This window comes from Simochromis diagramma, unplaced genomic scaffold, assembly GCF_900408965.1.
Source record: "Simochromis diagramma unplaced genomic scaffold, fSimDia1.1 OVJJ01000304.1, whole genome shotgun sequence".
NCBI classification, from domain to species: domain Eukaryota; kingdom Metazoa; phylum Chordata; class Actinopteri; order Cichliformes; family Cichlidae; genus Simochromis; species Simochromis diagramma.
The window spans coordinates 4,308,286-4,322,558 of NW_024387030.1; the positions used below are offsets into that span (position 1 = coordinate 4,308,286).

At 40.8% G+C, this 14,273-nt stretch overlaps 1 protein-coding gene across 1 annotated transcript in view; it reads right to left on the bottom strand.

The window, feature by feature from the left end:
* The window catches only part of galnt16 (UDP-N-acetyl-alpha-D-galactosamine:polypeptide N-acetylgalactosaminyltransferase 16), a 37,965-nt gene extending 24,248 nt beyond the window's left edge, over window positions 1-13,717 (bottom strand). Inside the window, exons 1-4 of the mRNA XM_040041410.1 lie at window positions 13,287-13,717; window positions 4,814-4,995; window positions 2,427-2,525; window positions 2,211-2,278 (exon numbers count right to left, since the gene is read on the bottom strand). Of these exons, the coding sequence (XP_039897344.1) occupies window positions 2,211-2,278; window positions 2,427-2,525; window positions 4,814-4,995; window positions 13,287-13,487 (550 nt within the window). The 5' untranslated portion in view covers window positions 13,488-13,717. The remainder of the gene's footprint in view (window positions 1-2,210; window positions 2,279-2,426; window positions 2,526-4,813; window positions 4,996-13,286) is intronic.
* Window positions 13,718-14,273: the final 556 nt, after the last annotated feature.

The following is a 14,273-nucleotide window of genomic DNA, read 5'->3' on the forward strand; positions in this document are numbered from 1 at the left end:
CTTGCCAGCTGTGACCAGCTGCTATGACAGCGGTGCGAGTTCATCAAAACACAAAAGTTAACCTCTAACAATGAGCTGAAACCTGCTGTAAAACACTGTAAAGGATTCAGCTTCAGAATGACTATTAGGTAATACATACACTGCAACAATCCCCAGAGTAAAAATGTTGGGTCTAAGTGGTGAGAGATTCTAACTGTACAGAAACTACAGGAAAAAATCTCATTTACTATCTCACAGAAGTAAAACAAATAAAACTAACAATATTTGAGGAACAAAGCATTCTGTGGACCTTCCTGTTTCAAAACTGTAGCAGCTGTTGTGTTAATTGTCTGAAACTGGTAACAATGGCACCCATTAGAGCGCAGCAACTGGAGAAGTCAGCTAACTGGAGGCTCACTGGCTCACAGTCAGACTGAGTCGAAACTAAAAGCCACAAACTGGAACCAAAGTGTGTTTGAGACTGGTTCACATGATAATTAATACTGGGAATTAAAATCCAAAACAGGGAAGAGATTAAGAGTGTAGCTTAAGAACCCTTTGTTCACTGTGAACCCTGCTGGTACAGCCAAGGTGCAGGTAGACTGGCAGCAGGAGACGAGGGATAAATGAGGCATTAGTGGGCTACAGAGCTCCCGCTGCTCCTGCCACTGAGACACTACTGTTTAGATGTCTGGCCAGCTTTGACACCTCCGAGTACGAATGCACGTGTGAGGGTGTTAGTACACCGTGGATATAGGTCGCCGTGCTGTTCCCACAGACAGAGGATCCATGTGGTGGTAATTACAGAAGGCACTGGCGACATGAGCTCATGAAACTTCTCAGCCCGATGCTGACAAAGGGGAATAATTACTAAAGTGTGGTTATCCGATAATTCCACAGCCACATAAACCACATCAGCCACTTTTCACGGTGATATTAAACCAATTCAAGTCCAATTTTCAAAATGAATGAATTAAACTGATTCTGCTAGTTCTCTTTCCAGGCTGTTACTCATGTGTTTCTCCAGCTCACTTCTGCTACAGCTATTGTTTACGTTCACATTTTTTCATATTTGCCTCAGACATATAAAAAGCAGCCACCTGTCATTAAGTTTCTGATTTCCTGTGAGCATTACAAACCTAAAAGGCCGCTCGTTTCTTCTGAAATTATTCCCTCCTACAATTTTCCAGTAATTTGGATTCCCGACTGGTTGGTATTTTCATCACACACGCTGATACATGCTTAACTGCCTTCCGGCATCAAAGTCAGGATTTTAGAAATATAAGAAGGAACAGTAAAAAAAAAAAAAAAGTGAATATAAGAACTAGTCCATTTAAAGTTTACCATTTACTTTACACTGTCTTCCTTCTGTAATCTTTCCTGACGTCCTCTGTACATATTGATGATTTGAACCAAAATCATTTGAATTAATTCGGACCTACTGACACTGATTTACAGTTCAAGTATTATACAATTTGGTACATCTCAGCTTTTTCTCCTTGTTTTCCTTTATTTTGAAAGCCAGGTTCCCACTGAGACAGTAGATGATCAGTCGAAGGGCCTGATGCATCTCTTGTGTGCTACGTCAGGTCTTTGCAGGCCTTTTGTCCTCCACTTGTCCAGTTTCCTCACTTTTTATGGACACTCTGCACGGCAACCCCTGAGGCTACCAAAGCAAAAACACTGTATTATGCAGTCAGATTTTACAGTAAGCTAAATTTACAACGCCTGACTGTGTTTGCATGTCCTGAAACGTTTTTCACAGCAGCTTTCACAGGGAAGGTGAACTATAGAATTATAATTCATGCCGGTCAGTGTTTCCATGAAAGTAGCTTCAAAGTTACTCCACATAAACAAGTAAATGAATAAATTAAGAAAAATCGAAATAATAATGTGCACCATTAGTCCAAATATAAAATCTAAGTTCTCAGAAACAAGCACAGTACAGAATCTTTGAGCAAATTTAGCTTTCATATTTTATTAATATTTATTTCCATTTTCAGTTTCTTTGTTTTGTTTGCTTCAAATAATTTTTTTACAGTTTTCTTTTTTGGGGTAGGTGGGTGGGGGTTGCCATGGAGACAGCAGAAACAAGCCGTAAACTCAGAATTAACATACTTTTTTAACAGTTTTCTATTTTGTACATACAAAAGGCACAGAGCAACATCTATTCAGCATTCATCTGAAGCCTTTCTGAGCAGCAGTTCAGATACAAAAAGAACAAAACTCACGGTCAGAGCTGAAGTCATCTATCAGGATTATTTCTTGAATCAATGATGGCGGACTTCGCATCAGGACACTGAGCGGGAAAAGAAAATAAGATAAGATAAGATAAGCTAAGACTTGATCCCATGGCAGGGAAATTTGTGCTGTGATAGAAGAAGATTAGAGCAAGCACACAAGTTGGTGTCATTTCTCCTGTCTAATTGGGCCACTTGCGTCATTACCTTTTAATGGTGCGAAAAAGAGTAGAGCGGGCCTCGTTGTGAAAAGTGATGACGATACTTGTGGAGGGAAGGTCTGTGTCATAAGTCAGAGCTGCACACCTGCACGCAGGGGTGAGAAGGTCACATGTGGTAACTCATACAAACCTGGACGTCTTGTATTCACGCACACACATGCTGGACACAGTTTCAGACACATGCGATTGGCCGAGGTGCCCCGCGGAGTCGTCTCTGCATTGTTGCTGTAGTGACATAGAAATATCCAGTTGCCCAGCAACATTCGCACAGATATCTGACCCTCCGTTTTAATCTGCTACCTGTTGCTGGGCGCATTGAGCCTAGGTTATAAGGTATGAAATTCAAATATCATACACCACAACGAAACAGGAAAATAAAGGCAACAATACACATTCACTAAGGAGTCATTATTACAAGATTAACAATCACTGCACGATTGCAGCGTTTGTTGAATTAGTAAGTCGTACGGGTATGTTCACATATTAGATGTGCTGCCATTTGATATAATTACATATGAGACTTTGATGTAATTTTGTAATGAAAAAGAAATCAACACCAGCTTATAATAGGAACAGAAAATTAAACTGGGAATATTATAGCATGCGGAACCATTATCAGAAATAAAATGAAATATCTTTATAAAAATAGTTTGGATGTTCTCAAATGTTACAATCCTCGTGAAAACCCTCTGAGGAAAAAACAGTTTGCACCAATGACTTTAGAAAACATTCATTGGTTTGTACAGTGATGAGCTGTAAAAGCTGTTACAATGTATCATCGAGTCCTATTACCTTCTTTTAGCATGCTGTCAATGTATAGAAATTTAAAACGAGGGCTAAAATACTGTAGCGTGAGAGTGGTCAGAGACTCACTGGAATATCCATATGTCATATTCAAATATTTAAATTTGGAAGTGTGAAGATTTTCTATTCCACTTATGCTGTGGTTCGCAGTGTTTGTGGGGCAAGAACAGCACTTGGGTTTTATTTAGCACTATTTAGCCATCATGATCGAGACTCCTGTAGTGATTACTCTCAAAGGAAATTCTCTGGCCAGTGATTATTTTTAGTGTTTGTTTCTATTTTTTAAACGTTGAATACAGCAGAATTTCTGAAATCACAAGAAGTACGGAGGGCAGAGACAAAAGCTTGAATTTTTTCATAGTTAAAATAGACGTTTTGAGTGAATTTCTCCACTTTAGTAGGATTTTACATGATTTCACCAAGAACCTGTTCAATATAAGAAGTGCATTTTTAAAGATATGTATCTAAAATACTGAAAAAATATTTTAAATAATAAGCTAATTGTTGGTAAATAAACAGCTGGCAGTATTATACTATACAGCTCATACTGTTTAGAGGTTATATTTTCTCCACCAACACTCTAAACAGCAGTTTCATCCAGTGAAACTAGCTTTCACGAGTTTACTGTAATTTAACAGGAGAATCACTTGTTTAATTATATATTATATAATTATACATATGCATGTATAATAACCTTTTACCTGCTTTCAGCCGAGCTCGCACTTTGTTTATTGCCTATTGTCCTCTTCTGTTTATGACTCACTTGTGTTGTTTCCTGCAATTTTATGCCTCAGTGTAACAGTGAACAGAACGCGGCTTTAAAAAGGAGCAACCTGCTCTGCATAAATAAAGGTTGAATAAAAAAAGAACTTTCAGTTGGCAGCCATTTAGCTGCATTTTCCAGTTATAGAAGAAGCCCAACAATCACGGATAAGTGGATTTTAGAGCAATCTGGATAAAAAACAAAACTCAAAAGAGGGAAAATATCTTCTGAGAAAAACTAAAGGTTTGTTTTACTTCAACTCAAGTTGTATCTTTAAACATGACGCTGCAAACAAAGACTGGAGGAGACATTATGCACACTGAGAAAAAGGTTCCTTGGAGCCGCGAGTTAAAATGCAAACCTGTATGACCTGCTTTTGTAGCAGTGCTTGTAGTGACCACTCCACTTTAAAAAGAAATTCTAAATATTCTAAGTTACTGAGTGCACTAAAACCCAAGGCCTCTAAACTAAGCAAAGAAAATGTGTTGGAAGATTCATTCTTGATCTTTTGATCTTTAACACAGCAGAAGGCAAAACGTTTCAACACAAGGTCCAATGTCTTCAGCAAAACATTAAATCTGATCTTTCTTTCTTTTCTTGTTTTTCTTTTTCTTTTGCTAAAAAAAGGTTTAAGTTCACGTCATGATCTGAATCACAGCAGTTTACGCTAAACGCTGCACGTCTGACGACGAACTCCCAACATCAAATCAGCTTATTAGACAGATCTTTTGCACAGCTCATACAAGATTAGTCCCCGATCCACTTGTGCAGATCAGAGAAGGCAGACCTGGACTAACCCCGCTCACCTGTAGTGTCGAGTGTCTCGTATGGCTCGCTCGCTGCCCAGCCGGTCGCTCTCCTGCAGGTTGAAGGCATGGTCCTTGTACGGGTCGTCGCCCGGTTTCAGCTGCTTTGCTGTTAAGTAAGCCTTTTCATCAAAGCTGCCCAGCAGCTGGCCCTGCTGCTCGGCCCGAGGGGGCTGGGTCACCTGCACAAAATGATGAAAGCTGGATTCAAATACTAAGAAAAACAAGGATTATTGTGAATGACTGATACTCAAAAGTGTGCACGAGTGTGATTTAAATTATATACACACACAAAACTCTCTTGCTGTCACTCAGGCATACACAGGTGATTTTTGACTGTCAACACTCCACTCGCTCGGTGCCTTTTATCAACAATCAGTGCCTATAATTCCTGTGAAAGTGACACACAAAGGGAACTGTCTGTCTTAACAAACTCTACAAGACACCTGTCTGCCTTTGGGAATAATTTGGGATCCAGTATCCTCCTCAAGATAAGAGAAAAAACAACTCTGACATCTCTGAAGATTAAAAACAGCTCATCTGATATTTGTAAGCCCTTACACTCTGCTAACTAAACATCTCACATTCTTGTTTTTTTAAATGTGACTTTGTAATATCCGTTCAGGGACATCCCCCCAAAAACCCTCTTGGCAATCTCTGGCATATTTCCTGCCATAATTATTAATGTGCAGCATCCCTGCTAAATAAGGCAAAAAATAAATAAATTGCTTTAACTTTTAATCCAATGTGAAGAAAAGTACGAGCCAAGTGATTAAAATGTAAATGCTAAATTCTTATTCAGGTCATCGTGTCAGTGCTAACAGGGCAAAACGGGATGGGCACTCATCAAATCGGAATACATAGTCTATAAATCCTCAGTAATTAATGGATTTTCCCTGCAAGGAGCTTTAACACTCTCTGGCAGCCTGGGTGAGTGGGAGGTTAAAATAGCTGATGAATACATAAAGGGAGATGAGAGCAGCCCTCATTAGAGATGCAACGGCAAAATGGACAGAGACAGAAAGGCAGCGGTTTTGTACTGCGCCGCTTTATTAAAGGTCGGTGTAAGCAGGGGGATTTAGAGAAAGCTCCTGAAGAGGTTCAGGTAAGACTGACCTCATTTTCAGTCACCCCAGAGGAGCAGTATGACCCCGCAAGCCTCAAGGATTCATGCTCAAATATATCTGCTCTGCACAGCTAGAGAGAAAGCCAGCTGAAGGGCACACTTACTATAGCAGCGAGACCTCTAGTTTTAAGGCTGTAATGTATATTTTTCAACAGTGGACCAGGTGATGATAAAGCTCAAAATCTGACTGTTCAGTTTAGCGCCTTTTAGCTCATTGTTTTGGTTTTTATTTGGTGGTTAATGGTGGGAATTCGAGGAGCAGCAGCCTTATTACATCAGCAACATGAAACAAACTAAACAAATCGCATCCAGCAGGTGAAAATAGTCACGCTGACATTATTCAGAATCAATGCTAATGTCATTTAATGCCTGGTGGAGGAATCTGTGCATGTGGGATTAAATTGGGCCAGCTAGCAGCTAGTACATACATTAGCTCATGAACTTGAGCTCTTTAGACTTCTTGGAATTTCTTTAAAAACTACACTAATTTATTTTGACAAGTGCATACAGTGGTGACAGCATACAGTGGGGCAAAAAAGTATTTAGTCAGCCACCGATTGTGCAAGTTCCCCCACCTAAAATGATGACAGAGGTCAGTAATTTGCACCAGAGGTACACTTCAACTGTGAGAGACAGAATGTGAAAAAAAAAAAAAAAATCCATGAATCCACATGGTAGGATTTGTAAAGAATTTATCCGTAAATCAGGGTGGAAAATAAGTATTTGGTCAATAACAAAAATACAACTCAATACTTTGTAACATAACCTTTGTTGGCAATAACAGAGGTCAAACGTTTACTATAGGTCTTTACCAGGTTTGCACACACAGTAGCTGGTATTTTGGCCCATCCCTCCATGCAGATCTTCTCGAGAGCAGTGATGTTTTGGGGCTGTCGCCGAGCAACACGGACTTTCAACTCCCGCCACAGATTTTCTATGGGGTTGAGGTCTGGAGACTGGCTAGGCCACTCCAGGACTTTCAGATGCTTCTTACGGAGCCACTCCTTTGTTGCCCGGGCGGTGTGTTTTGGATCATTGTCATGTTGGAAGACCCAGCCTCGTTTCATCTTCAAAGTTCTCACTGATGGAAGGAGGTTTTGGCTCAAAATCTCACGATACATGGCCCCATTCATTCTGTCCTTAACACGGATCAGTCGTCCTGTCCCCTTGGCAGAAAAACAGCCCCATAGCATGATGTTTCCACCCCCATGCTTCACAGTAGGTATGGTGTTCTTGGGATGCAACTCAGTATTCTTCTTCCTCCAAACACGACGAGTTGAGTTTATACCAAAAAGTTCTACTTTGGTTTCATCTGACCACATGACATTCTCCCAATCCTCTGCTGTATCATCCATGTGCTCTCTGGCAAACTTCAGACGGGCCTGGACATGCACTGGCTTCAGCAGCGGAACACGTCTGGCACTGCGGGATTTGATTCCCTGCCGTTGTAGTGTGTTACTGATGGTGACCTTTGTTACTTTGGTCCCAGCTCTCTGCAGGTCATTCACCAGGTCCCCCCGTGTGGTTCTGGGATCTTTGCTCACCGTTCTCATGATCATTTTGACCCCACGGGATGAGATCTTGCGTGGAGCCCCAGATCGAGGGAGATTATCAGTGGTCTTGTATGTCTTCCATTTTCTGATGATTGCTCCCACAGTTGATTTTTTCACACCAAGCTGCTTGCCTATTGTAGATTCACTCTTCCCAGTCTGGTGCAGGTCTACAATACTTTTCCTGGTGTCCTTCAAAAGCTCTTTGGTCTTGGCCATGGCGGAGTTTGGAGTCTGACTGTTTGAGGCTGTGGACAGGTGTCTTTTATACAGATGATGAGTTCAAACAGGTGCCATTCATACAGGTAACGAGTGGGGGACAGAAAAGCTTCTTACAGAAGACGTTACAGGTCTGTGAGAGCCAGAGATTTTCCTTGTTTGAGGTGACCAAATACTTATTTTCCACCCTGATTTACGAATAAATTCTTTACAAATCCTACCATGTGAATTCATGGATTTTTTTTTCACATTCTGTCTCTCACAGTTGAAGTGTACCTCTGGTGCAAATTACTGACCTCTGTCATCATTTTAAGTGGGGGAACTTGCACAATCGGTGGCTGACTAAATACTTTTTTGCCCCACTATATTTCTGATAGATCAGCACAAAATACGGGTTTATGTTATTGAAATAACAGCAAAATGCTGCCTGAATTTGCAAAGTTTAGACATTACAGCTTACATAATATATAAAATAGGTCTAAATTCTAGTCTATAAGTTTACTCATTATATTTTATATGATAGTCATTTTTTTTATCTTTCAGAGAACTGCTGAGTTATGATGTTTTTTCTACAAAAGAAAAACAAAAATCAAAAATACGTAAAATACTAAGTCTCATTCTCTTGTATATACCAAATTGAAAGCTGTAATCATGAGCTGAGTACAAAATTTAATGAAATCCACTTCAATCAATTGATCATTAAAGTGATAACCAAGCTGTTTGAACTCACTCTATGCATCAAGTACATTTCACTGATAAGGACATATAATTTTCTATCTTCTTTACATCTACATCTATCTAGATGTAGATAGATTTCTAATAAAATTACTCGTCTGTATGCAAAACAGGATTAATCCTAATCCTAATTTCAGAAGCCATTTACAGATGGCAGGAGTATTTGAGGAAAACACCAAACAAAGCCCGGCAGCTTTAGCTTTGAAACAGTAACAGCTTCAACAAATCTAATCTGTTTGGCTCGATCGATTGGCAAACCAGATTAACTGCAGCCAATTACAGAAAAATTAAATTTTAAATTTCTTTGGCTGTTATTGTAACATTTTCTAGCCGTGTAACCTGATGCTTGTTACACAGAGAAATACATGAGAATTTATTTAGCTATTATTTATTTTTACGTATTTGATTGATGTTGAGCAAATTGAAATCAATTTTTCCAGGGTTACAAAAACCAAACATAAATCCAATAAAATACCCAACTGAATGACATTTAAACTGAAATTATATGTGTTTTTCATATAATTTAATCAAGGTTGATTAAGTATACCAGATTCCTTTAGATGAAAATATAGAGGTGTGATAATTATGCTCATTCAGCAGATTCTGGTAAATTTACAATCATTTTACACAAGAACAGTTCTGGCTTTTTAGAGCTAAGGTACTCTATGTAAAGCAGGCTCTTAAGGCCCAAACTGTTACCATTTGTGAATGTAAACAAGCTGTCCATTAGCAGTCTCTAAATCATCTCGGAGGGGACACAATCGGGGCTACGGGCCTATATTTATCACTGCTATTAATTTATCTTTTCAGGCTGGAGCCAAGCCTGAGATAACAGAGTCAGGCCATGGACTAGAAAATCTGCAAAACAAGTGGGATAGTTTAATAAGTATATGTTGCATGTGAAATTCATTATTATGTTAAGTTCTTCTACCATAACGTGATATTTTGACTGTTTTTTATCTTCGCGTTGTTCTGATTTCTTTCCAAAATCCCTTGGTTATCTGTAAATATCATCATGACTAAATATTAAAAGCTACAAAAAATGGTACAGAGAGGATATTAAGATATAAATAACAGAAGGCGCTTTGAGGCTCGGTCCACTGAATTAAACATGAGCTTAGTCTGGAAGATGAACACATGTCCGCTCTTTCAGGCTGAGTTAAAAGACTCAACAAGTCACATACAAGTGCAATCTGCCTGATTGCCCGGAGACGCAGCCCTGCTGTGGCTGTGGTAACAGATGAGTCCACAGAACATCTATGTAGGTGTGTATACTAATTTGAATATATTTTATTTCACCCCATGTGTGAAGCACTTTGTGTATTTTTAAAAGTGCTACGTAAATGAAATTATTATTATTACTGTCAAGCAGCTATCTTAATTAGTTTTCATCATCAGCAAAACTGGTTCTTTTCTCTAAAGGGTATTTTTGGTCATTTAAAAAAGCAGACTTGCACATTTGGTATACGTTTGGAGACTGACGTCTAACAGGGATTCATTTAAAATGAAAAGACACAATGCCAAGGGAAGGTAGTTTCAGGTCGAGCAAGACAGATACGTCCATAAACACTCTGTGAACAACAGCAATGAGCCACCTACATATTAGGCCTAGACCCTGCTCTGCAACTTTACATGGTCTGCCTCCTTTAGTAATAATACCACTTACAGTTGATCTTGGAATATCTAGGAGAAAGAAATTTCACAGTCTAACTTATTATAACAGTGGTTTTGTATGACAGCACCACACTCAGACTCAGTCAGCTCTTTAGAACGACCCAGTCTTTCACAAATGTTTGTGCTTAAATTTATATGCCTGTGGCAATGGGACTGAACACACCTGAGTTCAAAGACTAAGAGGTGTGGCCAAACACTAAATCCATATAGCTAATGTGTATGCAAATATGCAAATTTTCTTTTCAGAGAAAGATGGGTGGGTAAATTTAGAAATTATATCCCAGTGTAGGTGTCGGCTTATCGAGGATTCTATAAGAACACATGAGTTTGGAATAATTATAGAGCTGTTTCTGCTTTAGTCATTTCATCTTATTTGGGTTAAGTCAGTCAGGAAAGAAATATGCTCTGCATTTCTTTAGGACATACCAGGATCGAACAGGGTTTATACTACAGGCAATCGAATTTAAACAAACCACGCACACTTTGCAGATTAGATGGGTTTTGGAGTTAAAACTCTTGATAAATAAGAAAAAAAACCATTTGCTTGGAATGCTGCTTATTTTTGCAATGTTTATCCGGGTTTTAAAAGCTTTTGTGTTTGTGTAGTGGAAGTTGCCAAACTACAAAGCATTAGTTGAGCTTTGTACTCTCACAAAGTCTTCAAGTTATGTATGCATCACTGTAATGGAATATGTAGTTAATCCTAGCTCAGACGAGATTGTTAACAGCACAGTTCTCTCATGAAGTGTATGTCAGAAATAATGTTTGACAAAAAAAAAAAAAGTCTGGGCACCCAGACCAGCAGTCTGAGCCGGTTCCAGGTACTGACAACTTCTTATTATCAAATCATACATTAATAATGTTAGTAACCCAAAAAAAAAATTAGTAGGGGGGACACGTGTTGCAAGAAAAATGACAAAGTAATTGGCTGATGTGGCTCTGCGATGACATGATATGAGGGGAGCTGTGCAGGTCGGCGAGGCTGTCAGTTAGTGTGAACGCTAAAATCAAATTAGACGATGAAAAATGCTCGTGCACTTGGTTACTGTAGCAAAACAAAAGCAATTCTGAGAAACTGGAGGCTCAGTGGGAGAAATATGGAGGAAAAAAGTGGAGACAGTGCCGACAGCTTTCAAAGATGATGTATTAGTGATTCAAAAGCATTTAATGAACATAAGTGACAAAAAAGAGAGGCCTAAGAGGATGGAAGGAGGAGAGAATGACAAGAAAGAAGGATGGAAAGAAAGAAATTGTTAAGGAGGGAATACATGAAAAAGAAATAGATAGATGGTGGAAAAAAATAGATAACTAATGAAGAAGATAAAATAAAGATACAAAGGAAATAAGGAAAGAATAAAGAATGAGAGGAGAGATTGGGCAATAAAGGGAAAGACAAAGTGAAAAGAAAGGAAGGGAAAAATAAACAATTGGAAAGTCTGTAAGAAAGAAAGAAAGAAAGAAAGAAAGAAAGAAAGAAAGAAAGAAAGAAAGCCTTCCTCTGTACCAGCCTGCTCTTGTTGAACCGTGGGACCCTGCTGTGCCGAGCTGGCAGCCTGTGAGCTTCAGGTCAGATTACCAGGACAAACTACAACTAGAAAATCTCAGTTTGGTGATAAAGGTGAACGACCCCGCTGAGCAAATCAAAGATTACAAACAGTAAAGGCTTCACTTTCAAAACTAAAGCATACAGACCAAAGAACAATCTGATTAGAAGTGAGGTCTGTTTATGGTTCAGCAGCAGTTTGCAGTTTATGGCATCAGCTTGTAAACTATGACGGGGACATGATACACCTCGCTCTCTCCTCTGACTGCAGTCACACTGAGGGTTTTTTAAACTGATTCCATATTTGTTTGTGTGCATTCTCCGATCATCGCCATACTCTTGGCCAGTGCTCACACACTAATGCAAACCACAGCTTCCTCTCTTCTGCTCCAGAGGGCCTGCCTGCATAGATGCCACAACAACCCCACTGCTTGGTATTTGCCCCTGAATTAATAAATCCTGCGAACAACGCTTTAACAATTTGGCTGCTGCTGGAGGGAAATGCTTTGACATGTTGGCACACAACCCCAGCCACATCTGAGGCAATTTTATTGGTCTAGTAAATTGTGAAAGAGGCTCGAGTGTGCAGTATTTCCACATCAGTCCCTGTCTCCTTAAAACTGAACTGGATACACACACTTAAGTGATTTTTATATTTGCTTACTGGGTGGTAGTGGCATAGATATCTGAGGGAAAGTGCTTGGTTATGCCTTTGCCCTAAAAATATTCTATTAAGATTCACTTTTACTTTAAATTTTACACATAATCTCTTATTGTTTAAGCAAAAACCTTTCCACCTTCTGACAAGATTAAAAGGAGCTTTTAGTCATTTATATTGAGTCAATGACCTGTCAGTTATTCCCAGGATACCAGATTATTTTTCTGCACTGCTCTAAAAGCACAAGCTACAGGTCTTGTATCTCTTCACACTAAATGCAATAGAAAGCCTGCAGCCCGACTAGACTGGATATTCTAATCTGAGCTGGCATGTAGCCAGTTCCAGCTCTATACTGTTCAGATCGTGTCTGTAGGCTGTGTTGCAACCTGGTGGCTACTAAAAGTCAAGCCTGACGACCACCACACCTACAGTCTCGGTATTTTTCCTCCTTCCCTCAGGCAACAACAGGCGAATACAGACATGACCTGACTGATACAGGCCCTTTAATGACAGAATGCCTGGGAGTCCGTGTTTTTCCACCTCACATTTGCAATCAGGGAAAGGTCGCAGCATAATGTGGTTTACTAGGCGTTTGCGCACGACGCACGAGACTTACGGAAAGCCTCTTACGGGTACTTGAGGTTCCCTGGCGTCGGGTGTGCAGCTCAGAAAGGCGGGGAAACACAAAAAAATAGGGCTGCACGGCAGGCTGTAGATTGCTCTGCAGGTTGCGTGCACCTGACGAGGTTCAAGTCGGCGCTCAAGCCTGCAGCCTACACGTCCAGTCAAACTGTGACACTTACAGCTGTGCAGCACCACCTCCACCTCCATCCTCATCATCCCTGGGTTCGCGCACACACATGCACATCAACATGCAGCACACACTCTCCTGCAGCTCGGCGCCTCCAGCAACAGCGCCGCTCTCATCCCCCCTTTCCTCTTTATCCCTCACAGCCGTGCTCACTCACTATCAGCGGGATGGTCCTGTCATCCCGGTGAATCTCCAGTCGACCGGGGATCACCTTCTGCCCGTGGCCCCTGCCGCGAGTCTGCGAAGCCGATGACGACGGCGACGACTGGGGCTTGTTGTCCTGCCACAGGTAATAAAACGTCCCTAAGATCCATGCAACGGTCAGAATCGCGATGGCGTTGGCCCGTATCCTTCGCATGGTGAGCCCATACGGAGGGCTCCGCAGCCTGGCAGGTTCAGGTCCGTGCGCCGTGGAAGGTACAGCCTCCCACGCCGGTGATGGGTCGAACCGCAGCGCAGACAGACAGCCTCTCTGTCTCTGCGCGTACAGCCGCTTCTACCGGAGCGATGCCTCTCTGCTGGGATTTGCGCACTGACAGAGCCACGGTCCTAGCGCCGAGTCATATCATCTCCCCACTCTCAAACACTCGCGCGCTCACGCACGCTCACGCGTTATCCATCCGCTGGCTGTGATGAGGAGAGCGCGTCCAATCTACGACGAGCAGCTGACACGCAAGCTTGGGTGCAGATCATTGGGGGAAACAAAGGAAAGACTCAGATGAGAGATCTTCACTTCTGGCTCTTTCAAGCTTTAATTCGCGGTGATCTTTTAGTTTTTACTCCCTTTGCGCGTCACTGAAGCAATGCTGGTTGGTTTTACCTACATGAACATCACCTCTTTCCCTTTAAACCCAAAAGCAGCTCCCCTTGTTTGTATAATAGCCAAAGCATTAAGGGTGTAGGGTAGCTAAGTCGACCTCCACCCAATGCTTTAGAACGGCATTTGGAACAGATTTGAGGAGCTGTGTCTTTGTACTTCGAGTTTCCGAAGGTAGTTTTTAGAGGCAAATATTTTACTTTTAGCCTTTAAAGTTGATTCGTTTAAATAACACGAGGCATTTTTGGAGGTTCAGCATCCTGAAGAAGAAAATCAGAGGTGAAATAGAAAATGTTGGGCTGTAACTAAATGTGTTTATGAGTCTTT